Source organism: Lepisosteus oculatus, chromosome 14 (assembly GCF_040954835.1).
Source record: "Lepisosteus oculatus isolate fLepOcu1 chromosome 14, fLepOcu1.hap2, whole genome shotgun sequence".
In the NCBI taxonomy this organism is placed as follows: Eukaryota; Metazoa; Chordata; class Actinopteri; order Semionotiformes; family Lepisosteidae; genus Lepisosteus; species Lepisosteus oculatus.
In genome coordinates, this window is record NC_090709.1 from 5,820,269 (window position 1) to 5,844,894 (window position 24,626).

At 40.6% G+C, this 24,626-nt stretch overlaps 1 protein-coding gene and 2 long non-coding RNA genes across 4 annotated transcripts; 1 reads left to right on the forward strand and 2 right to left on the reverse strand.

Moving 5' to 3' along the window:
• Nucleotides 1–4,669: 4,669 nt before the first annotated feature.
• LOC138243389 (uncharacterized) lies at nt 4,670–6,854 on the reverse strand. The gene is made up of 5 exons (XM_069198954.1): nt 6,844–6,854; nt 6,759–6,768; nt 6,595–6,675; nt 5,598–5,954; nt 4,670–4,966 (listed from the first exon to the last, which is right to left on the reverse strand). Exons 1-5 carry the CDS (start codon nt 6,852–6,854, stop codon nt 4,766–4,768), a joined length of 660 nt encoding a protein of 219 aa, XP_069055055.1. The 3' UTR covers nt 4,670–4,765.
• A 40-nt stretch (nt 6,855–6,894) lies between these two features.
• LOC138242944 (uncharacterized) lies at nt 6,895–9,004 on the reverse strand. 2 transcript variants are annotated; one of them, XR_011191823.1, is made up of 3 exons: nt 8,153–9,004; nt 7,891–7,970; nt 6,895–6,968 (listed from the first exon to the last, which is right to left on the reverse strand). It is a non-coding gene; the product is annotated as an uncharacterized lncRNA (long non-coding RNA). The 2 variants fall into 2 exon arrangements; XR_011191824.1 differs by lacking the exon at nt 6,895–6,968 and adding an exon at nt 7,511–7,651.
• A 4,655-nt stretch (nt 9,005–13,659) lies between these two features.
• LOC138242938 (uncharacterized) lies at nt 13,660–23,475 on the forward strand. The gene is made up of 3 exons (XR_011191817.1): nt 13,660–13,728; nt 20,946–21,284; nt 23,183–23,475. It is a non-coding gene; the product is annotated as an uncharacterized lncRNA (long non-coding RNA).
• The last annotated feature ends 1,151 nt before the right edge of the window (nt 23,476–24,626 follow it).

The following is a 24,626-nucleotide window of genomic DNA, read 5'->3' on the forward strand; positions in this document are numbered from 1 at the left end:
GTTAACATGTTGAGTGTTCAGTGTGTGGTAATTTGTTTGGTGCGAGTGAAGTTTTATTTAATCTCTGACCCAGGGAAAAGTGTGGTGTGGAGGGTTGAGGAGAAAATGCAGGCTCACGCTGTGTCTGTTATTCTTGATTCTTTTTTTCTTTTTCTGGTTTGGTGGGATAGTTTTTGTTTTTGTTTTATCAATAAAGTTTGATAATCGGCCAGTGAAAGCTCTGTTGTCCTTCACATGAACGCCTGAAACATTTTACAGAACACAGTATTTTTTCTTTAAAATACTAATAACAGCAACATACAGTTTACATAATATGTTGATGTTCCAAAATTAATATCGTTTATGACCTTTATGACCTACGTTATGCTCTTCGTTAATGTCTAAGCCGGAACACATCATTATATCTCATTTTTTATTTCTTTAAAAAAAATCGTTTGCCCAGCCTAACAGTATTGTTATTGTTTTTATCCTGTAAAGCGCTTTGAGGAGCCACCTTTAAAGGCAATATATACAATAAAGTTAATTATTATTACTATTGTTAATTTGCTGGACAGAGAGGTGAACATTATTATGCAGAAGACAAAGATAGCGATTTAGGTTGCATTGTGCTGCTGTAATAGTTTAAAATAATTAAAAGTCTAAACAGTATCAGCTTTATTTATGGGTTGTAATTTTAAAAAGTCAAAAACCACACTCAAAATGCAATTTAAAGCTTTCTGGCAAGAGGAGACACCCAAATTAATAATGTAACATGCTACTGTTTGTGCATGAATAAGGTCATACTGCTATTTCCTTAGATACGCGATTCCATGGGGTTTTTTTTTAATCCCTGGCAGAACTGGGCATCCATAAGAATCAAGTAATAGGTTTATTCCATGCTGAAAAAAAGAAGAAAGAAAACACATTCCATAAGAATCAGTGCTTTTATATAGTGCCTTTAAAGGTGGCTCCTCAAAATGCTTTACAGGATAAAAACAACAATAACAACAACAACAATATTGTATTTCATTGCACTTTGACAGATCGTCCTTAAATCAATTGTTGATTTAAAGTTTGACAGTAACCCTAACACTAACACTAAAATTTTAATTTTTCAAAGAAATGTTTGTTTAAAAAAGAAAAGTCACAGCTCTGGCTGGATTTGAACACCCAACATGTATAAGTCAGGAACCTAGACGACAGCCCCACTGGCAAGGTCGGTTGATGTGTGTTGAAAAAGCCCTACAGAAACAGTATCAACAGACATTATACAGCGTGTACTATTCTTGTGTTGTGGTACATGAATATAATTATATCGTTATTAATTTCTTTAGATACGGGATTCCATATTATATTCCCTTTTAATCAAATTCTAAAAGTATGCTTATTGACTCCGGTATGGCGTTAGTTAAAGACTTCGATGCTTAAAATGTTTAGGGAGAAAGGAATGCTGGTGTGTATTTTTTCTTTAAAGTACAGAGACCAGCCATATACTGTATGTTTATGTTCCAAAATTAATATAGTTTATGGCCTTCACACGCGTTACAGTATGCTCCTATTCTTTTTATGCTCAGCTACTAAGATTTCCCTTCAGTGGTAAAATTCCATATAAATATTCAATACTTAAACGGGCACAGTAAAAACATTAAATATACATATACATACTGTATACAGTATGGTTTGCATACAGTAATATGTTTATGTTCCTAAATCAATCTCTTTTATGAGCATGTGAAAGGCATGGTGAATCGGAGATTCTCAAAAATTACTGTACTTTGCCTGATTGGAAACAAATGCGTGATTGCGAAATGCTGTGGTGTTACTTTTACAAAGACGGTCAATGAAAAAAAAGAATGTGGACCAGGGCGATACTTTGAGTTTACAGCTTGTCCAAGGTCATTCATTATTAATACTATTAGTAATATCTTCGTTAAAGACTTTGATGGCGACAGCTCAAACATGAGAGGTTGAACTTTATTAGCTCCACCTTGCGGAAATTCCGGATACTATTATTTTACTTGCAGTACCACGTGGTATTATGAGGTACTATGCGAGAATTTACGGTAACTCGCAGTAGGCTGCATCAAGTGCACCGCAAAATAATGCAGTATCGCCTGCTTGTTTTGAATGGCTGCATCTGTAGAGAGCTGATATTCAAAGACTTCAGCATCAGTACGGGATTGCTTGAATGCAGACATCACTCCTAATACGATTCTCCCGAATTCAGTTTTGCAGTTCTTTAGTGATCTACTTCATTCAGAGGATCTTGTATCGACACTGCTGAAGACAATGGACATAATCACAATTGCGACCGATTGTTCTGGATAATAATGATTGATGTGAGAAAAATACAGCTCCTTGCATTGAAAGCAAGAACCACCAATGCGCTGTTGAGTTGGGTATTTTTCCGTAGTGCTCTTCCTCAGCGTCAAGGTATTTGGCGAGCAAGGGCCACTGTCAACAAGTATGCTAGTTTTAAAAGGTATGTTCAGAGATTCATAGATCTATTTGAAACTGTTTATGGGCATGTTGGCTGGGAATCAAACCTGCTTGAGAAACATCTTTGCTCACCACTATACTAACAACACCCTTCCAAGAACACCAACCACATTTTCACAATCCTCTCTCTCACCTTAAAAGTTATGTAGACTAAGACACCCAATGGAAAATAATTTGATTCACTCAAAGCTCCACTAAATATTTTGCTGTGATATCATTTTAATTAATATTGGCTATGATAAGGTGTTATTTTTGTCTCTTAAAGTTTAAGAGTCTGCTCCTTTATTCAGATTGGCTGGTATAGGAATAACTTCAATGTTTGCTTACACAGCTCCATCATAGTTATTTGTCCACGTTCTAACAGGATATAAAAATAAGTGATTCATTCAAGCAGAGTGACTGGAAGCTTTAACGCGATCAATACGATCCTGCTTATGTTTTCATTTCCATTAATTTACTCTGTAGTAAAGGAAACGCCAAAGCGGGAAACTGCGGGCATTCTTCATTCGTGGTGGATTGCTTGTGTACAGAGGGCTTCTGGATGTTCCTAAATCAGTTCTGCAGTCACACTGTTGTGTTGGGGTGTAGCTCAGTAGTAGAGTGCTTGTCCCACATATATGAAGGCATAAATTTATAATAACATTTTCATTAAGATAACTATTTTACGCTATCAAGTATTGAACCCAGGGTGAATGCAACCTATTCCTTTAAGAGGTGTGCAAATGAGAGAAGTTCCTATTGCTTATATTCTGAATAATGGGGAAATCTCCACCTGATTCGTGAAGATTTGTTAGGCGAGTGGTGCTGTGACTCAGGAGCTGATTCAGTGTTGCTGTGGAGCGCAAGTAGATGTGCTGCTGGCTGGAGAGGATGGAGCAGCATATTGGACTTTGCTTCCCTGGTCCAGTTGAGCTCTTTGCTACTTCTTCTCCTTGGTATGCTGGCTTCAATGGGTCTTGACGTTCCGTCATCTTCAGCCTAACTTTCCAGACATCAGGGCATAACTTCTGGTCCTAATGGGCCTAACTTCCAGATAGTGGTTCTTGGCTTGCCCTATTTATTAGCTTCAGACAAAGACATTCTAATGCCTTGTCTGACAGGGTTCTGGTTGGCCAATTAAAATCTTTGATTTGCATATGTCTCATCCAAGAATTTTGTATTGCTTTGATCAGGAGAAACAGGATAAAATGTCCAGTATTTGGGAAATATCATAACTTCTTTTGAGTAATACATACAGCTTTGATCATTAGAATTCTAAACTACTCATGTTTTGCCCATTCTTTTGAAACCAAACAAGCATAGCCCACTTTATCCTGAAATAATTACGATGTCTTATATCGTATTTTTAATTTAATATTTTGGGTTTACACTTTTGTAGGGGAATGATTTGCCCTATTTCTAGTGCTGTTTGTTTATATAGGGGTTCTTCTAAACTAGTTCAGTGTTCTCGATTAGGCCATTAATTAGGTATGTAATGTGGGAATACAGCCAGCACTTCATACAGTCTTTTATGAATGGAATGAAGGATGCTATTTTATCAGGTCAAAATTCTGATTTGCTAAACAAGCAATCAGAGTAAGTTGTATGCCATCTCGACACCAGAGGAGTGACTCGGTTTTCCTAACTGGGACCCTCAATCGATGTGAATGGATCATAATAATTTGTTTTTTAAATGCTAAATCCTTTCAATAATGCTTATTACAATCAGTATTCTGACCTTTTCTTCTGTTGTATTATAAAACAAGTGATATCTATGGGCATTTGCTCAGATATCCCTTGTTTTTTTAGGTTTAATGCAGTTGGTATAGCCAAGTGACTTATTCATTTAATATCAGTAGAATGGCAAAACGTGCACAGCTATATAAGTACCGCACACTGACTGATTGTGCTACTGGAGCTTTGCAAGTCCAAAGACTGACACTGCATAAACAAACGGTGAAACACAGGTTTTCGTCTGTGGATCCATCTCCACATGGGTGAAGGGGACAGTAAAACAGTAAGGAAAATACAAGAGAGGAAACTGAAAGAATTGTGTTCACTGCAAAGTAGGAAGAGGTGGTTAGACACGTAAACCAGCTTGGTGGTTAATTTGTGACATTTTGGGTGACAATTAGCAAACGGATTTGTCTTCATGTTCCTTAAGCTGTGCAGTATATAGCCGACACACGTCTTCATGAAGAATCTCTGTAAGTCAATTAAACATTTTATTTTCAAGTCGACTCCTTTACATGAAATAGACACCAACAGTACAAGGGGATGAGAAATGTCTTTTATGAAAATAAACCTGCTATTCACAGACCTCGGCCACAGCGTCTCCCAGGTACTTCTGCAGGATGAGGTCGAGCTCGGCTGCAGCCTGGCAGAAGCACTTGTCCACCTCGGAGAAGTCACACCTGACCGTTGTGTTTTCGAAGTAGGATTTCAGCGCCTCTTTCGCCTCCTCGTAAGTGTCCTGCTTCATGATTCCTGTGCCCTGGAAGGGAAAATCCTGGGAAAACAGGGAGAGAGAATCATTCAAGATGTCCTGACCAGGTCTGCTGCAGTCAAACTAATCCTTCATTATCAGAGCTTCCATTGTCTTGCCTGTTGTCTTCAGTGTTTTAATTTGAGGTTTTTGTGTAATTCCTAATCATTACGACCCTGAATCTTGGCTCCCTCTCCTGTACCATGCAGGGAGAACAAGAAAGGTGAATCATCATCATCATCCCTTAACGATTATCCAAATTGCCTGACTGAGACACCACCAAGAGGAAGAGCTGGAGTGTCACTTCATAACATCATCAGTAGGCAGTGAGTCAAGAGAGGGGGAGTTGTCTCACTGTTATCCTTATCTATGATCAAGAGTCTCACCTCCTGCTCTAAGCTGCCCCTAGTTGTGATCTGTAGACAGTGTGTCTTCCACCCCACCCACCTCCTGAGGGAATAATCTTGAATAAACAGAGGGCTGGAGACCCAGTCCAGCTCCTGTCTCTCTCCCCTTGGGGACGGGAGATTTTCTCGGAACCATGTTGAGGTGAAATGGGAGTGGGATGACACAGGTGTCTTGGAGAGGTGAGTCACCCCAGCCCCTGTGTACCTCAGTGTGATTCAAGCAAGGGGGAGTGGTTTAAGGGATTTACCAATCCCGCATACGCAGCCTCTGATCCAAACTCAGGAAGGACTTCATTGTACAGCGCCAGGCAGTCCAGCTGGATAGATGATATCATGTTCTGATCCCAGGTCCGCACCCAGCTCTCCTCCTCCTGGAGCAGCCCCTCCAGCTTGACCTGGAGGCCCTCCCTGAGCTGCCACAGGGCCGCTGGGGTCAGGCCCAGGTGAGCGGGTATACCAGGGGGTGGGTGAGGGGGCGAGCAATGGGGTATGTGGGCTGCCAAGGAGGAGATCCATGCCCTGTCCTTCTGTAGATCCCTCTCCGGGCCCTTAGGGCAGTTCCACAGCTGGGTCTTGGTCTCCTGCCTGGTGATTGGCTGGCTGGCCTGAGGGGACAAGGGCAAAGAGAGGGCATGAGGAGGACAGAGAGAAAACTGAGAGGGTCTTCTCCAGGAGGACCAGGCCCTACCCCTGGTCTCCCAGCAATCACAGTCATCATCATTGCAGCTGAAACCAAACTTTTGATAGACGTCACAGACATATCAGGCTCACAGACTTGCAGCTCTCAGCTGCCTGGGGTGAGACACAGGGGGAGTCTGCTCCCTCTTCCTCTGACAGTCCTATCAAATGACAGCAGCAGACCTGATCCAACCCCACCTTCCCTTTCACACACAGCCACACACAGGCATGACTGTGTCACCATCATCACCACCTCCACCATCACAATCTCCACTATTTTCCATTACCATCATCATCACTTCCACCATCACAACCCCTACGATCTTCATCACCATCATCATCACCTCCACCATCACAATCTCCACTATTTTCGTCATCATCATCTTCATCACATTTCTAATAAATGATCTCCACCATCTTCACCGCCATATCCTTCTTCATCATGACAATCATCATGTCCACCATCATCATCATCAACACCTTTCCATCAACATCATCATCATAACCACCTTCATTATCTACACTATCATCTGCATCATCCTGAGCAGAACACATTGGTTGTCTTACACTGGAAGAATTTTTGCTCAGAGCCTCAGTATTGGTCGACCCTCTCTGGCCTTTCAGGGTCACATCCGTCTCTGTCAAGACCTGTCAACAAGATGACTGCTTTAGTCTCACCAGCAGAACCCAACCAAGTTTGTGTCTCAGTACAGGTTTATTCTTAGTCTAACAGAATTAATACTTGGGGAAGAGCATTTAATAATGAGAGCAGGAGGCACTTCTTTACATAGAGGGAGGTGGGTGTGTGGAACAAGCTATCCAACCATGTTGTTGAAGCCAATACTCACTTTCCTGTGAGATCTGCCCCAGGTCTCGGTGTGACGCCCTTCTCTTTGCTCGGCCATTCCTCTCTCAACATGAGGGAGTTTCTCCCGGCGGCACTGGGGAGGAGAAAACAGTTACCAGACAGACAAACACACTGTCATCATCATCATGGGCCAAGATGACCCTACATGACAGTGGTCTGTCCTCGATTCAGAAGCAGTGTCCAGCCCTCAGCTATCCAGCTTCATGATCCCCAACATCCCTGTCGAGACCTGTTGAGGGGCCAGTTCTGCTAGACCAGGGGTCTCAAGCCTAATCACAATACTTGGGGGGCCAGGTGCATCTCCAGGCTTTCTTTCCAAAAGGGGCTAGCCAATTAAACAATTAAGCTAATTATTTTCATAAGAAGATGTGGAAATAATGTGTTTAATAATATATTTTGATGTCTCTCACTGTTGAAGACTCAAAATATTCAAGGCACAGTTGGATATTTAAGGTCTGGATAAAGGTACAGTATTAGAATATGTTTTGTTTAATTAAAAAATGAGATCAACTTTGTAACCAAGACCTCTGGGCAGGAAACCAGATGATGCACCAGACCCTCTAGGAATGGAGTTTGAGACATGCTCACCCTCTCTCACACACAACCTCACACACACTCACCCTCTCACTACTACTACTACTACTACTACTACTACTACTAATAATAATAATAATAATAATAATGCAGACTTGCTTTTCTTGGGGTCTTGGGTCTGGCTCCTGTGTTGGCTGAGTCTGCTGTTACCTCCTTCCTGATCTGGGGATGTCAGACACAGTTCTGTTACAGACACGGGCTGGACTAGACTCACAAGCACATACACCCACAGACACACACTCCCACACATTAACACACACGCAGATGCACACATTGTCAGGTAGAGTCTTTCTCCTCCTCAAGAGAAGACAACAGAGCCCTGCTACTGCGATGAGCTTTAATTTCAGGAGGAGGAAGAAGAGGAAGAATCACAATATGAAGAAGACCAGCAGTGGACTCACAGCTCTTTGGGTCCGGGGCCTGACTCTCAAACTTGTCTCCAGTCTCTGGTGGGTTCTTCTCTGTTTACCTCTGTTGACATCTGTGGACAGGACAGTTCAGTTAGACAAACAAGTTCGACCAGACTTCACTCTCATAGTCAATCAATCAATCAATCAATCAATTTTTTTCTTATATTTTGCCTTTTAATCCAGAACATCAAAGCACTTTACAAAACATACTGTATACTGTATTCTAAGTATCATATAAAAACAGAGCACTCACAGCTCTCTGGACGTTGGTCTGGAATCTAGAAAGTGGTTCCATTCTCAGGCGACTCTGGACCTCAACACCTGTTGATGGGTCACTTCTGTCAGACACACGAGTGGAGCCCAAGCCCACCTACACACACACTCACACACACTGACAGATATACACCCACACAATCACACACATTATCACACACTGACAGACACCCACCCACACATATTCACACACAGACATTACACACACACACAGACACTCACACACACTCACAGACACACATTCACACACTGACAGACACCACACACTCACAGACACACATTCACACACTGACAACCCACACTCACAGACACACATTCACACACTGACAACCCACACTCACAGACACACAGACACACATTCTCACACTGACAGACACACACACATACACTACACACACTCACAGACACACATTCACAGACACACACACAGACACAACACACACTAACAGACACAACATACATTTATACACACAATCAGACACATACTCGCACACATTCACAGACACACACATAGACTACAAATACTTATAGACACACACCAACACACACGGACAAAAACACACACACTCATAACTACAAATACAGTATAACTAACACTAACACAAATGCCACTAACATTAAAACAGTAACACTATCACTAAGAATTACACTATCATTATCACTGACACAAACTACTACTACACTACTAATACTAATAATAACAGTAATGCTATCACTAAAACTAACATGACTACTAGTGTAAATACTCTAACAGTAACTCTATAATTATAACTAATATTAACATGAATACTGGCATCAAAACTATCAGTAGCGCAATCACCATTAATACTGACATGAACACTAGCATTAATATTAAAGCTACCGATTGTACTCTCACTAGTATTAAATATAAATACACTCACATTAGTATTAGTCCGTGACGTCACACCACTCTTTGTGACGAAGGCGAGACACCTAGCTGGGCACAGTGATGTGGCACGTGTCACCGTGGTTACCATACTTATGACTTTTAAACAGTGGAAAAATGCATTTAAACTGTTACCTACACAAATTTATCAACTTGGAATATAATTTTCAAGCTCTAGAATACAATTTCTAAACAATAATTTAAATAATTATTCTTTAATTTGGGATTGAACATTATGAACGCACTATGGTATTTAATAGATATGGGTTTTATTGACTATTTTCTAGATATTTAAAGAATTTAAAGAAAGAAAAGAATCAGTACTCACCAATCGGTGAAGTTAATCGATGATTCTAAGGTTTTTTAGCTGAATTAATTGGTTGTCGATACATAAGTGATCATTGACCCTCCTCCCGCGATCTCGCTTTCTGATCCCGGTGCTCTGGCTGGTGTCTGTGACGTCACAGCACTCTTTCTGACAGAGCAGAGCGCGTCTCCGCTGAAGGAGACTCCTGTCCGGAGCACGGGGGGGGGGGGGGGGCTTTGCTTACAGATATAACATCTCCAATGATAAAACTTATCGGGCTGTGAGGAGAGGCGATTCATAACAGCTGGAGAAGAAGAACGACAACCGAGAAATTAAATTCATTAAGCAGGAAAAAAATAATTTACTTCACAGATTATTGAGTTGTGTAGCGTAATCCCGTAAAGCACAAGAGAAAGAGCCCAAGTCCCTGTAATAAGATGTTATAAATTGACCAGACTATAGCTCTTAGCAGTGGGACTCAGATCACACAGAAGACCTTTCTGTGTGTGATTCCAAACCAGTCCTGGAAATCAGAGTCTCCCACACGTCATTCACAGGCAGTCTTATAAATATACAGTTAAAGAGAGTCTTATGACAGTTACAGTGCCTTGCGAAAGTATTCGGCCCCCTTGAACTTTTCAACCTTTTGCCACATTTCAGGCTTCAAACATAAAGATATAAATTTTTTATTTTATGTGAAGAATCACCAACAAGTGGGACACAATTGTGAAGTGGAACGAAATCTATTGGATTTTTGAAACGTTTTTAACTAATAAAAAAATGAAAAGTGGGGCGTGCAAAATTATTCGGCCCCTTTACTTTCAGTGCAGCAAACTCACTCCAGAAGTTCAGCGAGGATCTCTGAATGATCCAATGTTGTCCTAAATGACTGATGGTGATAAATAAAATCCACCTGTGTGTAATCAAGTCTCTGTATAAATGCACCTGCTCTGTGATAGTCTCAAGGTTCTGTTGAAAGCGCAGAGAGCATCATGAAGACCAAGGAACACACCAGGCAGGTCCGTAATACTGTTGTGGAGAAGTTTAAAGCCGGATTTGGATACAAAAAGATTTCCCAAGCTTCAAACATCCCAAGGAGCACTGTGCAAGCAATCATCTTGAAATGGAAGGAGTATCAGACCACTGCAAATCTACCAAGACCTGGCCGTCCCTCTAAACTTTCAGCTCAGACAAGGAGAAGACTGATCAGAGATGCAGCCAAGAGGCCCATGATCACTCTGGATGAACTGAAGAGAACTACAGCTGAGGTGGGAGAGTCTGTCCATAGGACAACAATCAGTCTTACACTGCACAAATCTGGCCTTTATGGAAGAGTGGCAAGAAGAAAGCCATTTCTCAAAGATATCCATAAAAAGTCTCGTCTAAAGTTTGCCACAAGCCACCTGGGAGACACCCCAAACATGTGGAAGAAGGTGCTCTGGTCAGATGAAACCAAAATCGAACTTTTTGGCCACAATGCAAAACGATATGTTTGGCGTAAAAGCAACACAGCTCATCACCCTCAACACACCATCCCCACTGTCAAACATGGTGGTGGCAGCATCATGGTTTGGGCCTGCTTTTCTTCAGCAGGGACAGGAAAGATGGTTAAAATTGAGAGGAAGATGGATGCAGCCAAATACAGGACCATTCTGGATGAAAACCTGTTGGAGTCTGCAAAAGACCTGAAACTGGGACGGAGATTTATCTTCCAACAAGACAATGATCCCAAACATACAGCAAAATCTACAAAGGAATGGTTCACAAATAAACGTATCCAGGTGTTTGAATGGCCAAGTCAAAGTCCAGACCTGAATCCAATCGAGAATCTGTGGAAAGAGCTGAAAACTGCTGTTCACAAACGCTCTCCATCCAACCTCACTGAGCTCGAGCTGTTTTGCAAGGAAGAATGGGCAAGAATTTCAGTCTCTCGATGTGCAAAACTGATAGAGACATACCCCAAGCGACTTGCAGCTGTAATCGCAGCAAAAGGTGGCTCTACAAAGTATTAACGCAAGGGGGCCGAATAATTTTGCACGCCCCACTTTTCATTTTTTTATTAGTTAAAAAAGTTTCAAAAATCCAATAGATTTCGTTCCACTTCACAATTGTGTCCCACTTGTTGGTGATTCTTCACATAAAATAAAAAATTTATATCTTTATGTTTGAAGCCTGAAATGTGGCAAAAGGTTGAAAAGTTCAAGGGGGCCGAATACTTTCGCAAGGCACTGTATACAGTTAATTCAATCATCAAATCAGCTCGAGTGGAAATAAAACCAGGAGATGCCCTTGAACTTCCAGGATCAGGAGTCTGATCCTCCAGGCTTCTATTCTGTGGAGATTTGTGTAAAACAAATCTGTAATAATCCCCTGTAATAAGTTTTACACAAATCTCCAGTACTAAAGTACTGAGGGACCCAGACCTCTGTGTATGAGTCTGAGCTGTGAATCTGACTGAGAAGAGAATAAAGTTTTTTTTTTTTTAAATCAAGAGGAGAGAGAGAGATGGACAGATAAGAGCACACACAGTGAGAGAGACAGGAAGGGGAAGAGAGAGGAGAAGGAGCAGGAAGACAGTGCAGGTGTTTAAAACCACATCGTGACCACAGGAGACAGGAAGCTTTTCTCAGCTGCTGAGGAGCTCAGGGCTCATGGCCACTCAGGCTCAGAGGCTCTGGCAGCAGTCAGGTCTGGGAGCTTCTCCTCATACTGACACTGGAGCTCTGAGAGGCAGCCTCCATTCTGACAGGAACAGCCCCTCCTGTTCATCCCTGAGAGACACACAGAAATAACTGTTTGGGGAGAGGACCTGTCACCCTGTACAGCACTGGAGTTCTGAACACTGGACTCCCTGTATGTCTCCCTGTACAGATCAGCCCTCAGCTGCCTCATCACACTGAGACCCACAGCCAGTACAGCCTGGCTCTCTGTGCTGGAAGAGCTCAGAGGAGCACAAACCACAGACTCACTGAAGAGTCTGACCTGCAGCTCCAGTGAAGCTCTGCATTATATCACAGCTTTTAGGCTGTATTAACAAGGACTGATTTTTAAAAGAAATCTTCATATCATTGCTTTTTCAAATTTGAAACTGACTCCTGCTCTTCTGCTCCTGCTGCTGCAGTTAGTATGGTGGAGTTGTAACACAAGAGCTCTGCTATATTTAACAGGAGAGTTTAAATACAGCACAACTACTAATACTACTGCTGCCAGTGCTACTACTACTAATAATATTTTACTGCTACTCCAACTGCTACTGCTACCTATAAAAATAAGGAGGAGGAGGAGGTGAGCTGTGTCCTCACTCTGTTCAGTCTGTGGGTATCGGAGTATCTGTTCAGCTCTACTGTGCTGTTAGAGAGTTTTAATCACACAGTCAGCTCCACACAGAGAGAAACTGGGGTCACAGCTGGAGGGCTTGGAACATCTGTGTGGGCTGGAGCTGCACAGGGACAGACTCAGGGTCTGAGGGACTCAACTAGAAGAGTTGCTGTCCATCCACCAGGCACAGTACAAAGGGGACAATCACTGCTGGGCTTTTCTTTCCTTTTCATTTAGATTATTGATCTCTGACCAAAGCCACAGGACAGCCAGTTCTTATTCAGTCTATCTAGGTTCTGTATTCCTGTTCTGACCTGAGTGACCTCACTGCCCTCTTGAGGACAGGCTCTCCTCATACTGTCCTTTACCAGGACCAGAACACACTGCTGTCTAGAGTGACAACAACCTCTCTGTGACTCTTTGTAGGACACTGCCTGACACAGACAGCAAGACACACAGGACCATATTCCTGACACCAGTAACTGAACACTGCGTCACACCTGCAATTTTTATTTTGTATTTTATTTAACATAATTTGATACTTATTTAAAATTAAGTAACTTGTCTAAATCTTTAGAAAACATTAGATTTTTTTTTTATCTGATCCTTTCTGCCCCATTTGCACCTGCAGCCCTGCTGTCTGTATCTGTATCTGTGTTTCCTCCAGTGAGACACAGAGCTGCTCCTGTCTCTCCTCTCCTCAGCACTGCTGGGAGTGTCTTCAGGAGAGGAAACAGTGATGTGGTTCTGATATATATGGAGAAGACTGAAAGGGCCCTGTCTGATTGGCCATCCCGCCTGTGTGAGAGGTTCCTGCTGTCAGTCTGAAAAGGCAGTGCTGTGTGTGATTGGCGGGGTGGGGGGCTGTGTTGTTACTGGGGGTACGGGTTGTGGAGCAACAGCTCAGTTACCCTATGAGCTCAGGGGTGAAGACAGGGGTCTCAGCTGCACTCTGTCCTGATGACAATGGAGAGCTGCCTGTCCATCTTCTCTCTCGCTGTCCTGATGCTGCACAGCTCAGCCAGTAAGTGTCCAGTTTTCTATTGTCCAGACAAACAGATAACTCTATTTAAAATTTAGATGGAAATGTAATATACTTTTAGTAAAATAATTATTTACCGTAAACTTTTGTCTGTTTTTCAAAATAATTATATATTTTTTCTTGGTCTGTGCGTGCGGAAACATAATTAGTTGCTAAGAAAAGTTTTACGTTCAGATCTTTATGTATTATTTTAAATTCAGCTGGGATTTTATTTAAATATTATTAAAATCATAAATCTGAAATGAACAGTATAATTAATTTTATTATGATTGTATAACTCAGGAAAAAAACAATCTAAAATTGCCTAGAAAGGGTGCTTTAAAAAATAAAATTGCATTAATAATTTCATCTCCTGTGTAAAATTAATCATACAGTTATAGTTTTAGATGGAAAAGTAATTTGAAAATGAGTTGAGATATTTTATTGTAAATGAAGCTTTGAGGGATTTTATCTAAAATTGTTCAAAATTACATTTTCTGGTTTTGTAAATTTAGCAAAAAGTTAACAATCTACAATGATTTTATTGATATTAATTTAATATCATGTGATATTTAAAAAACATAATTCATATTTACACTATGTGTGCTGCATGTGCTACACTCATCTCTCCAGTATACGTGTCAGTTTACTCCATATTAACATGTTAGGAATGCAGCACACTGTCAGGCTTGTTAGGATTGTTTTGTTGTTTCTTTGCTGCCAAGTTAATCATCTACAGTAGCCGTTGGACATTCTCATCCTCTTGATAATTTGCAATTTTTGTGTAATAATCTATTAAAAAGTTATTTACAAATCCTAATCTGTTACCATAAGGATACAATTCTTCATATACTAGCAGCAATTTGAGTGATTTGCTGAAACATGCAAAAAATTCTTCATTTACATGAAAACAGAAGTGTGAGCAATGAAGAAAAATGTCTCTATAATAATATAATACCATACAGGATGATTCAGAAATATTTACCCTTGGTTGTTTGTTGTTTTATTGCGCTCAACTCTGTCTCCTCCTAAGCTATTTATACAGACTGGTGTATGAACAAATATTAGTGTTATTAGAGACCAGAGTGTTATTGAGACAGATATTTTATTATTAGATATTGTTAGAAATGGGGATTACAAAACAGGTAAAAATCATCAGAATTTGACCAAGTGGTTTATTCAATCAGTGAAATTATTCATATGATTCAAATCTTGTACATGATTTTCTAACAATATATTTGAGCGGCTGGTATAAATAGAGGCATGTGAACTCTTTGTTCTCTGGCACACCTTTGTTGAGAAGAGCAATAATCATATAAATATATACAAATATTAAAATACAACTGTACTGTCCTAACCTAATAATGCCGCTGATCTGTCTATTTTGCACACCACATAGGTCCCATCACTAGACTCTGGACTACCACATCATTAAAAGCCAGCTATTATACCAATATCAAATTGACATCAGCAGGGACAATCACCAGTCTTAATCACAGGGTCATGGATTTTAGCCCTATGTTAGGTGTGGTAAATGCTTGAATTAAAAGACAGATCCTTAACCACCTTACACTAATACTAAATAATACATTTAACATGTAACCAGGCCATGATCAAAAAGCAAATATCTCTACTTTCAACATATGAAAAAAGCACCAGGTACTTGGACACAGACAAACCCTGTAAAAATTGTGCCACATTATAACTTGAAACTGCGGGAGCAAAGAGGTTGTTCATTATTGCAACCATAATTAGTATTTTAGCTTCTGTATATTTCTATACTTTACAGTACAGCTTCTTAAAAAAAATCTTTAGTTTTTTTATTATTACTTTTATTCTATTACAAAATACTATGAAATTGTTGCTCCAATACAAAAGTTCATCAGCAAAGCAGTTTAACTGTGACTTTTCAGGTAGAAATAATGTTTCATGTGCGATCAATAACCACACCAGAAAATATTGGAAAGAAATGGCTTGTCTCACTGTTCACACCAGGCACTCGGACACAGAAATGGCCTGTCACTGTTTTGGTTAATAATGATTCACGCTGGAAACGCAGCACTTTGCAACAAAAGAAACGTATAAAGCTCCATCAGGAGCACAAAACGTGCATGATACTGTTGACTATTGATACTCCTGAATTCTAAACCTTTATTTATTCTGACCTTAAACTTTCAACCTGCATATGAGAAGGTTGGTTATTTGATTTTAAATTTGTTGATTTGTACATTAATGTCCTTGTATGTATCACCAGTGGGAAATGTGGAATTTTTTTATGAATTGCAAATTTTATTGGAAGGCCTTCAGACTGGTATAATAGTGATGGGAGGAGATTTAAATGACACATTTGACAAATCAGACAGGAACAGCATACAATCTAAAATGGTAGAACCCTCTAAGTTACTGAAACATTTTATGTATCTTAATAATGTAAAAGATGTTTGGTAGTTACTGTGTCCAGCTACATTCCCTTTCATATTTTATAATGTGCACAAATCTGTCTAAAATATATTTTGCATATTAACAATTCACAGGATATTTGGGGGTTACTGTGCTACATACCATGTCATATTTTTAAAATGTGCACAAATCTGTTCCATTTCTTCTATTACTTTTTAAGGAATATTATGAAATCATGGATTACAAAATCAAGCCAGGAAAAAAATGATGGCAATTAGTAGAAAGAAAGATACACTATATTGAAAATGTAATATGTTTTAAATGATCAAATAGGATCAAATACCTAAGATGTCAGATAAACTCTCATAAAAACCAATTATATAAAGATGATTATATTCCATTCTTAAATAATGTGGGGTAGAATTTTCAGAGAAGGAAGAATCTACCTAGACGTGTCAGGAAGAATACATCTTCTTTAAAATAATATTGTTACAAATGGGGGGGGGGGGGGTTGCAACTGATAAAAATCAGGAACTGACCAAGCAGTTTAGTCAATCAGTAAAACAATAAGTCATAAACCCCCGACTTGTAAATGGTTTCTAATTTTATACCCAAGCGGCTGGTATTAATTAGAGGCATGTGAATTATTTGTTCTCCAGCACAGCTTTGTTGAGAAGAGCAATAGTCCAGGCACACTTGGTTAACACAAATATTTATTACAATGACAACACACAAACTACACTACACATAACAATACATACAACAAACAAGTTACTCTATGTACAGTATTTACAAACAAGGCATTTCAGAAGCCAAATATTCTGGTCACCCAGAAAACCCCAGACTGCTACTAAGCATTAAAATAAAATTGATTAGTATTATCTGGTTCATGTAGACCAGGTTTGCTGTGGCTAGCTACTGGTGTCTTATTAGTAACTGAGGTGTAACAGCAATAATTTAATTAATAAATTAACAGATACAAGACAGTGTCATATAAACACAAGAATTTTAAAATGGAATTTGCTGTTTATGTGCCTACAGGATTTGACTGCTAGTTCACAGCTCAATAATTTAGTTTGTGTTTTTAGATTTTGTCTTAGTTACATAATGACATGGGTTATTATTGTAACATTTTAATAAGAATGTGCATTTTGTTGCTTACATTACAATACAATAAAATATTTTTTGTTTAATAAAGTATAAGCATTTACATATGGGTAATACAAATTAAGTATTTCGTTTTATGATATGATTTCAATTTTGAAATATTTAACAGGCAATCACGTAGAGATTCATAACTACAGGGCAACATCACAATCATACAATGAGTATTGGTGTCTGTGTTAAACCTATAATTTATAACTTGATATAATTTAATACATTGTTAATATTTGACACAGAGAAAATACAACTCACATACTGTATATTTAAGCAAACACTTCAGTCATTACAGCTACCAACCACTGTAGTAACACAGCACTCAGAAACACAGGAACACAGGTCTGAGCCATCTAAAGTCACAGTTATTAAAACAACTGTCCACTACATGATCACAGGTCTTAATAACACAGAAACCCACAGGAAGAGATAGGATCAGTGCAGTTCTACAGTCATTGCAGTACCTGTCCACTATAGAGACCACAGCTCTTAGAACTCACAGATGCAATACTCTGATCTGAAGTCATAGGTCTTTAAAACCACTGCCCACTGCAATGAGCCAGAATATCCTATATGTCCCAGAATTGTAGGACAAAATCATAACAGCCTCTGACCACTACATTAACTACAACTCCAAGAAACACATGCACACACGTTTCAGCCCTCTGAAGTCATACAGTAATAAAACTCACTGTCCACAGTAGTGACCACAGCAACTAAAAAAACAGAAATATAGTAATTAAAGCCACTGTCCACTGAAGTACTGACAGGTCCCAAAAACTAGGAACATCGTCATTACAGTTGCTGTCCACTATGGTAAGCACACTATCCAGAAACTGAAACACACAGTCATTGTTCCACTGACTGCTGTAATAACCATAACTTAAAGAGCTGTTTTGCATTAGCTATATCACCCTGTAGGTGACAACTGGAAACCCACTGCTGCTCAGCAGGTGTGAGCCTGTTCAGTATTTGGGGGGTGGTCTAATGGAAAAGCTAAATTTGTGCTGGAAGTGGTATGAGTGGGGCCAGTAGGGGGTGCTCACTCTATTGTCTGTGTGAGTCCTAATGTACCAGTGATGGAGACAATCTACTGTAAAAAAATACTTTTTTTCAGACTAGATGTAAAACCGAGGTCTTGACTCTCTATGGTTATTAAAAATCCCAAGGTGTATCTTGAGAGGTGTTTTCCCTCTTTGTCCTGGCCAAATTTCCCATTGTTTTTTATCAAACAAGGTCTCCTTATGATCTCCATCTATAAACTGGCTTCATCACTCTGTTCTCCACCTCACTGATAACTGCTGTGTGGTGAGCGTACTGGCGCACTATTGTTGCCGTTGCATCATCCAGGTGAGACTGCACTCTGCTTGTGGTGGAGGGGATCCCCATTACCTGTAAAGTGCTTTGAGTGAAGTGTCCAGAAAAGTGCTATATAAGAGTAAGAAATTATTATTACTAAAAAATACAAATGCAAGCCCACTGAAGTCATGTTATAATTAAAGACACTCTTCACTTTAGTGACCAAAGCTCCCAGAAGAAAATAAAAATAAAGGAACACAAGTCTCATCCAGCCTTCAGAAGTCAAAAAGTAATTTAAGTCACTGACCACTGTAGTGACCACAGTTCCCAGAAACCCAACAATACAGTCTTTAGTCACAATAGTGACCAAAGCTTACTAAAAAACAAAGAAACACGAGTCTCAGCCTTCTGAGTTCAGAGACATTAAAAGCACTGTCCACTGTAGTGACCAGAAACCCAGTCAGTCTTTACAAACACTGTCCATTGTAGTGACTACAGCACAAGAAATACTAGAGCACAAGGTGAAGCCATCTGGAGTTATATGGTAATTAAAGCCAATGTCCACTGTAGAGACCACAGCTTCCTAAAATACAGGAACACAAGTCCCAGGCCTCTGATATCATGCAGTCATTACTGTCACTGTCTGTTTTCATGATAACAGCTCCTGAATTACAGCTAAATATAGCAATGTTTCCTTGTGTTCATATGTATTATTCAACCTTTCAATGCCTTTCAATGACATTAGCTGAGTAAGTCTTTATTAATCAGTTTGTATTTCTTCCTGGAAACTGTGTTATTAGATACAGTACACAATAAACAATGTGTATTAATAAGTGTTTGTCTCTCCCTCCAGACCCAGACACTGGGTTTAAGTTCAAGTTCACGTTTATTTGTCATTCCAGCCATGAACAAGTATACAGTGGAACGAAATATCATTCCTCCTGGTCCACGGTGCAATACAGGCAGGACAGACAGGGCACTGACATAGACATTGTAGACAAGGATACACATAGTGCAAAGTGCAGATAGTGCAAATTACAAGTCAATACCTAATGCAATATACATGTTGTAACAGAACTAATAAGGTTCTTGATCCCGAGATGAAGTAAAACAGATGAGTTTATTGCATGCAAGGAACAATAAAGCCGAAGTCTTGTTTCCCACAAGAAACAACAAAACCGAAGTATTGTTCAATGTGCCGGTACAAACTTTTAGGTTATATAGTCCTTGCTTGCTGCTTCAGACGTCATTCGATGTTATGGTAAGGGGGGGGTCATGGTATTTGGCCAGTTAAGAGGCCCTGGCCAAATGGTCAGTTTAAGATTATGCCCCCAGGGGGTTCCTTGCTCACATCTGGAATCCTTATCAGTTAACCTGCCATAAACCCCTGTTGCTTAGAAGTCTAATTTTCAGGCAGAACTGACTTAAGTTATTAACCCTTTTAACATCTTGTCTCTTACTTCATACACAACATACTGGGGGGATTTAATCCTGGTTTATTTCTGGAATTGGAGTGGGTGCAAGTAGATTCCAGGGTGTTGAGGAGCCTGACGGCCTGCGGGAAGAAGCTGTTACAGAGTCTGGTGGAGCTAGACCATACACTGTGATATATTTTCCCAGATGGTGGGAGGGCAAGAGTTTATGGGAGGGGTGGGTGTCACGAACAGTTCTTTCTGGGCCCTATGCAGACGACACAATCCAGAATAGTGAGGAAACACTGGGGGAAAAGTCATGCAGGAGACGGGTATGTAGACAGGGGTGCCTTGTCCTAGGTGTGCAGGTGTCCAGGGGAAGTGAGTCCGAGGCGAACAATCAAAGATGAAGTCCAAACGGGGAATCCAAAACTGAAGCATAAGTCCATGGCCAGGCGATCATCCAGGGAATTAAAAACGGGAACTGGGTCGGGACCGGCAGGGGGAGCAGGAACAGAAAGTTAAAAGCATAACAGAGCCAGACACGCAGGACCCGGGCTCTCACGAAACGGAATTCAATGAAGAGCCGCGAATGAAGTCTGCATCTGGTTTTTAAGGGGGTACTGAAAAGGGGCTGGAATAATGAACAGGTGCGGGGAATGAGACCAAACAAGGAAGGGCTGGAGCACCCTTAAGAAGAGGAGTAGCAATCGTGACAGTGGGAAGGGTCATCTACTATACTGTTGGCCCTGTGTAAGCAGTGTTTGTGATATGTGACAGAAATGGAAGGGAGGGAGGTTCCAATTATCATTTCTGCTGTTTCCACAATTCAATGCTAGGGTTTGCGGTCTGAAGTGTTGCAATTCCCAAACCAAAACAGTAATACAACTGGTCAAGGGTTATAAGATACCGTCAGTGTGTGTTTTAACAAGTCTGTGACTCTCTCCGCAGGCAGTGCTGATGTGAGGCTGGTGAATGGGGCCAGTCCCTGTGAGGGGACAGTGGAGGTGTATCATGATGGAGAGTGGGGGACAGTAGCTGACTTTGGCTGGGATCTGGATGATGCTACAGTGGTGTGCAGACAGCTGGGCTGTGGATCTGCTGTTTCAGCACCAGGAGGAGCTTACTTTGGACCAGGGTCTGGATCAGTTCTGTTGCACTCAGTCTCCTGCAGCGGGTCAGAGTCTGTGCTGAGGGACTGTCAATCAAGATCAGATGTTAACGAATACTATATATATGACTATGTCTTTGAAAATATCTATAAAGTTGATGCTGGAGTAATCTGTTCAGGTAAGTACAACCTATAGTGAATATTACTGCATTATATAATATACAATTGAATAAGAATTTAATAAATTAATCAATAATGCCATAACAATAACATATAATAACAGAAATAATAATCACAAATACGAGAGCTGCGTTCAGCTTATCTTTTATTTTCTTTTTCTTTTTTCTTTTATTTTTAATTACTTAATTCAGGATGTCTTCCTCTCTTCCAGAAATTTCTTGACAGTTACAAAATGATCCATATCAGCCTTCAATACAATTGTTTTACTGTTCCATGTGTCTTTCTGAGAACAATGTCGGTAATTTTTTGACAGGTTGTTTGAATTTCACATGGAATTTGCATGGATAAGAACATCAGAGCTGTTACCTCCCTTAGCTAAGAGTCTACCAGAATTATCAAGTCAATTCAATTCCAAGATTAAGTCAGTGTGGACAGTTTCAGGACCAAGTGGTACAGGAGACTCTGTCTTGGTCCGTGTGGACAGTTTTATGACCAACTCTCTGAGGGGAATCTGTCCTGGTCAGTGCAAAGAGGTTTGGGATGCTGTCGTGTTTTCTGGTCTGAGATTTTGGGTTTCCAATGAATGAACTGGGATGATAGAGTTCCTTTTTCCCAGATTTATCCATACTTAGAGCTTTCCTTATGTATATTAATGACCACAGGATAGTGTCCTAATTCTGTCCTAAATGAATGGCTTTGTGTTGTTGTTGGCAACTATAAAGACTTTTTTTTAAATTCATCTGTAAGAGAAACCCTTCTAGGTGAGCTCATTATGGGCTATGTGTACATGATTTCTTTCATTCCCACTTACACTGTTTCTTTAAAAAAAAAATCTTTCATCGACACACTATACTCACCACTTCCAAAGCCCTTCTAAATCCCTACAGTGGAGACAGGCTTGGTGTCAGTCATTGGCTAGGAAACCAGTGTGTGGACAGGGAGCCATTGCTACTCTTACTTCACAGAGTCAGAGTCCTCCCGGCTGCACTTCCTGTTCTCTTGTCTTCACCCAGAAAACCAGTGGATCCAGGACTGTGATAATAAGCCCTCCCTTCCTACATCTGAGCTAAGGGATAGCAGCTGTGTCTCCTGCTCTCCTGACTCACAACAACACATACACAACATCTTTGTCTCCTTTCCAGGTCAGATATCACCATGAGGTCAACAACAACAGACTATCAAATCATTTTTGACTCTTGTGACACTTTATATTTTAATTCACTTGATCTCTGGAATGATCAGACAGTAGAGAAGCTGTGAGCAATCTTAAAGCCTTTTTTTGGCCAATATCCTGTGAATTCCTTTATCTTAAATGTTGTGCCCATATTTGTCTTCTCCATGTACTGTCTTTCCATACATAATTCTCCCTCACACAAACTCACTGGCAGCATATCCGCAGTAGCAGGCCACACCTCCTTTCAAACACACACACACATAACTATCAATTCTTTGCATTTTTGTTTTACTATTAGAGGTAGAATAATTTATTTTGTCTATTCCAAAAGTAATAGAAGACTATGAATAATTGAATTACAGCTTCTTGCATTGCAGGGCTGCAGTGTCTGATTCTGTAACTATTGACACTGCAACAGTCTTCTTGGGTTTAAGAGCCAGCAGCTGGAATGCAGCTCAGATGAACTGGAACAGTGACACATCTGTCTTTCTCTTTCTCTATCAAATTCTGCATCATCTCTCTTACTGCTCCGATTCACTTTTCATTGCTCTTCTCCCCCGTTAGATTTCCCTCCTTCTGTAATACTGCTCTCCATCTGGTTTGATTTCCCTCCTTCTGTAGTACTGCTCTCCATCTGTATTGCTGCTCCTCTCTCTATTACTGCTTATTGATAGGTCAGACTGGTCAGGGGCAGTGATCTCTGTTATTGTTGTGATATTCCAGCTCATCGAGGGGTCAGACTGGTTGGAGGCAGTGATCTGTGCTCTGGGAGAGTGGAAGTGCAGCACGGAGAGACCTGGGGCTCAGTATGTGACTCTGACTTCGACTGGCAGGACGCAGACGTTATGTGTCGAGAGCTCAACTGCGGGGTTCCTATCCAGGTCCTGAAGGGGGCTCATTTCGGGAAGGGGGAAGCAGACATCCATTCCGAGGTGCTCCAGTACCAAGGCAGCGAAACTCAGATTTTCTTCTGTCCAAAGTCCACAAAGACCCAGGGCTGCACCCATGAGAATTACGTGGGACTGAAGTGTTTTGGTAAGAACATGATCATGTGTTTCATAGCATAGATTTTAGGAAAGAAACAGACCCCAAGTCCCCACCTCCCACTAGTAATCTGCTCACTGCAGTATAGATACCGGTCATCCCACTCTCCTCTCCAGCAGTCTTTGCTCTTGGGGTGCTCCACTGACCTCAGTGTTTCAGTAGCTACCATGGTTTGGCCATGTTCTCTCATCAAACCAGCCTTCTAATTCACAGTTACTAAAATAATTCAAAGGTCAAGATATCAGAGAGAGTGGTCTGCTTGTTTTTGTGTTTCTTTTTTGTTTGAATTCACAAATGCAAGAAGGTCATCATTCTGATGAGAAAGACAAAAGCAGTCACAATGGATTTGAATGTGAATTTGAGGGTTATTATAATAAGTTGCAGCAAGGTTGTGTCACTGTCTCTACTCTCTCCCCTGTCCGGTGTGCAGGATACACAGGGGTCAGGCTGGTGAATGGCTCAGACTCCTGCTCTGGCCGAGTGGAGTTACAGTGGCTCTTCGGGGACTGGGGGACAGTGTGTGACCAATACTGGGACCTGAGAGATGCCAGTGTTCTCTGCCAGCAGCTGGGCTGTGGGGAGGCTGTAGCAGCACCTGGACAGGCCTGGTTTGGACAGGGCAGTGGACCAGTAAGGGCTGATGTGTTTGAGTGCCGGGGCAATGAGAGCCATCTCTCACACTGCACTGTCTCTTCATGGGGGAGAGCAGGGTGCTCTCATGGACAGGACGCAGGAGTCATCTGCTCTGGTGAGAATTGTTTGTTTAAAACAGTGACACCCCCTCTGTTTACACACAGCAGCACACTGTTTTCATGATTTACTCAAGAACTGCTCTGTTACACACGAGGGACAGAGGTGCATTAATGTTTCTCAAATCATTTATGTGTGTTTTAAACATTAAATTCAAATATTATCTGAATATTATTTAAAAATATATTACTATTTATTTTTTTCAGATTGCTATACAAATATTGTGAGCAGTAAAAATCAGTTTTATATTAGTAGGAAGATGGTCCTAAAAAGGAAACTGGACCTCAGTATCCTGTAATTAACATCTGACTTGTTTAATTAGTTTAATTAATAGAGCCCAATTAAACAGGAGGCTGAAGATAAAGTGAGACTC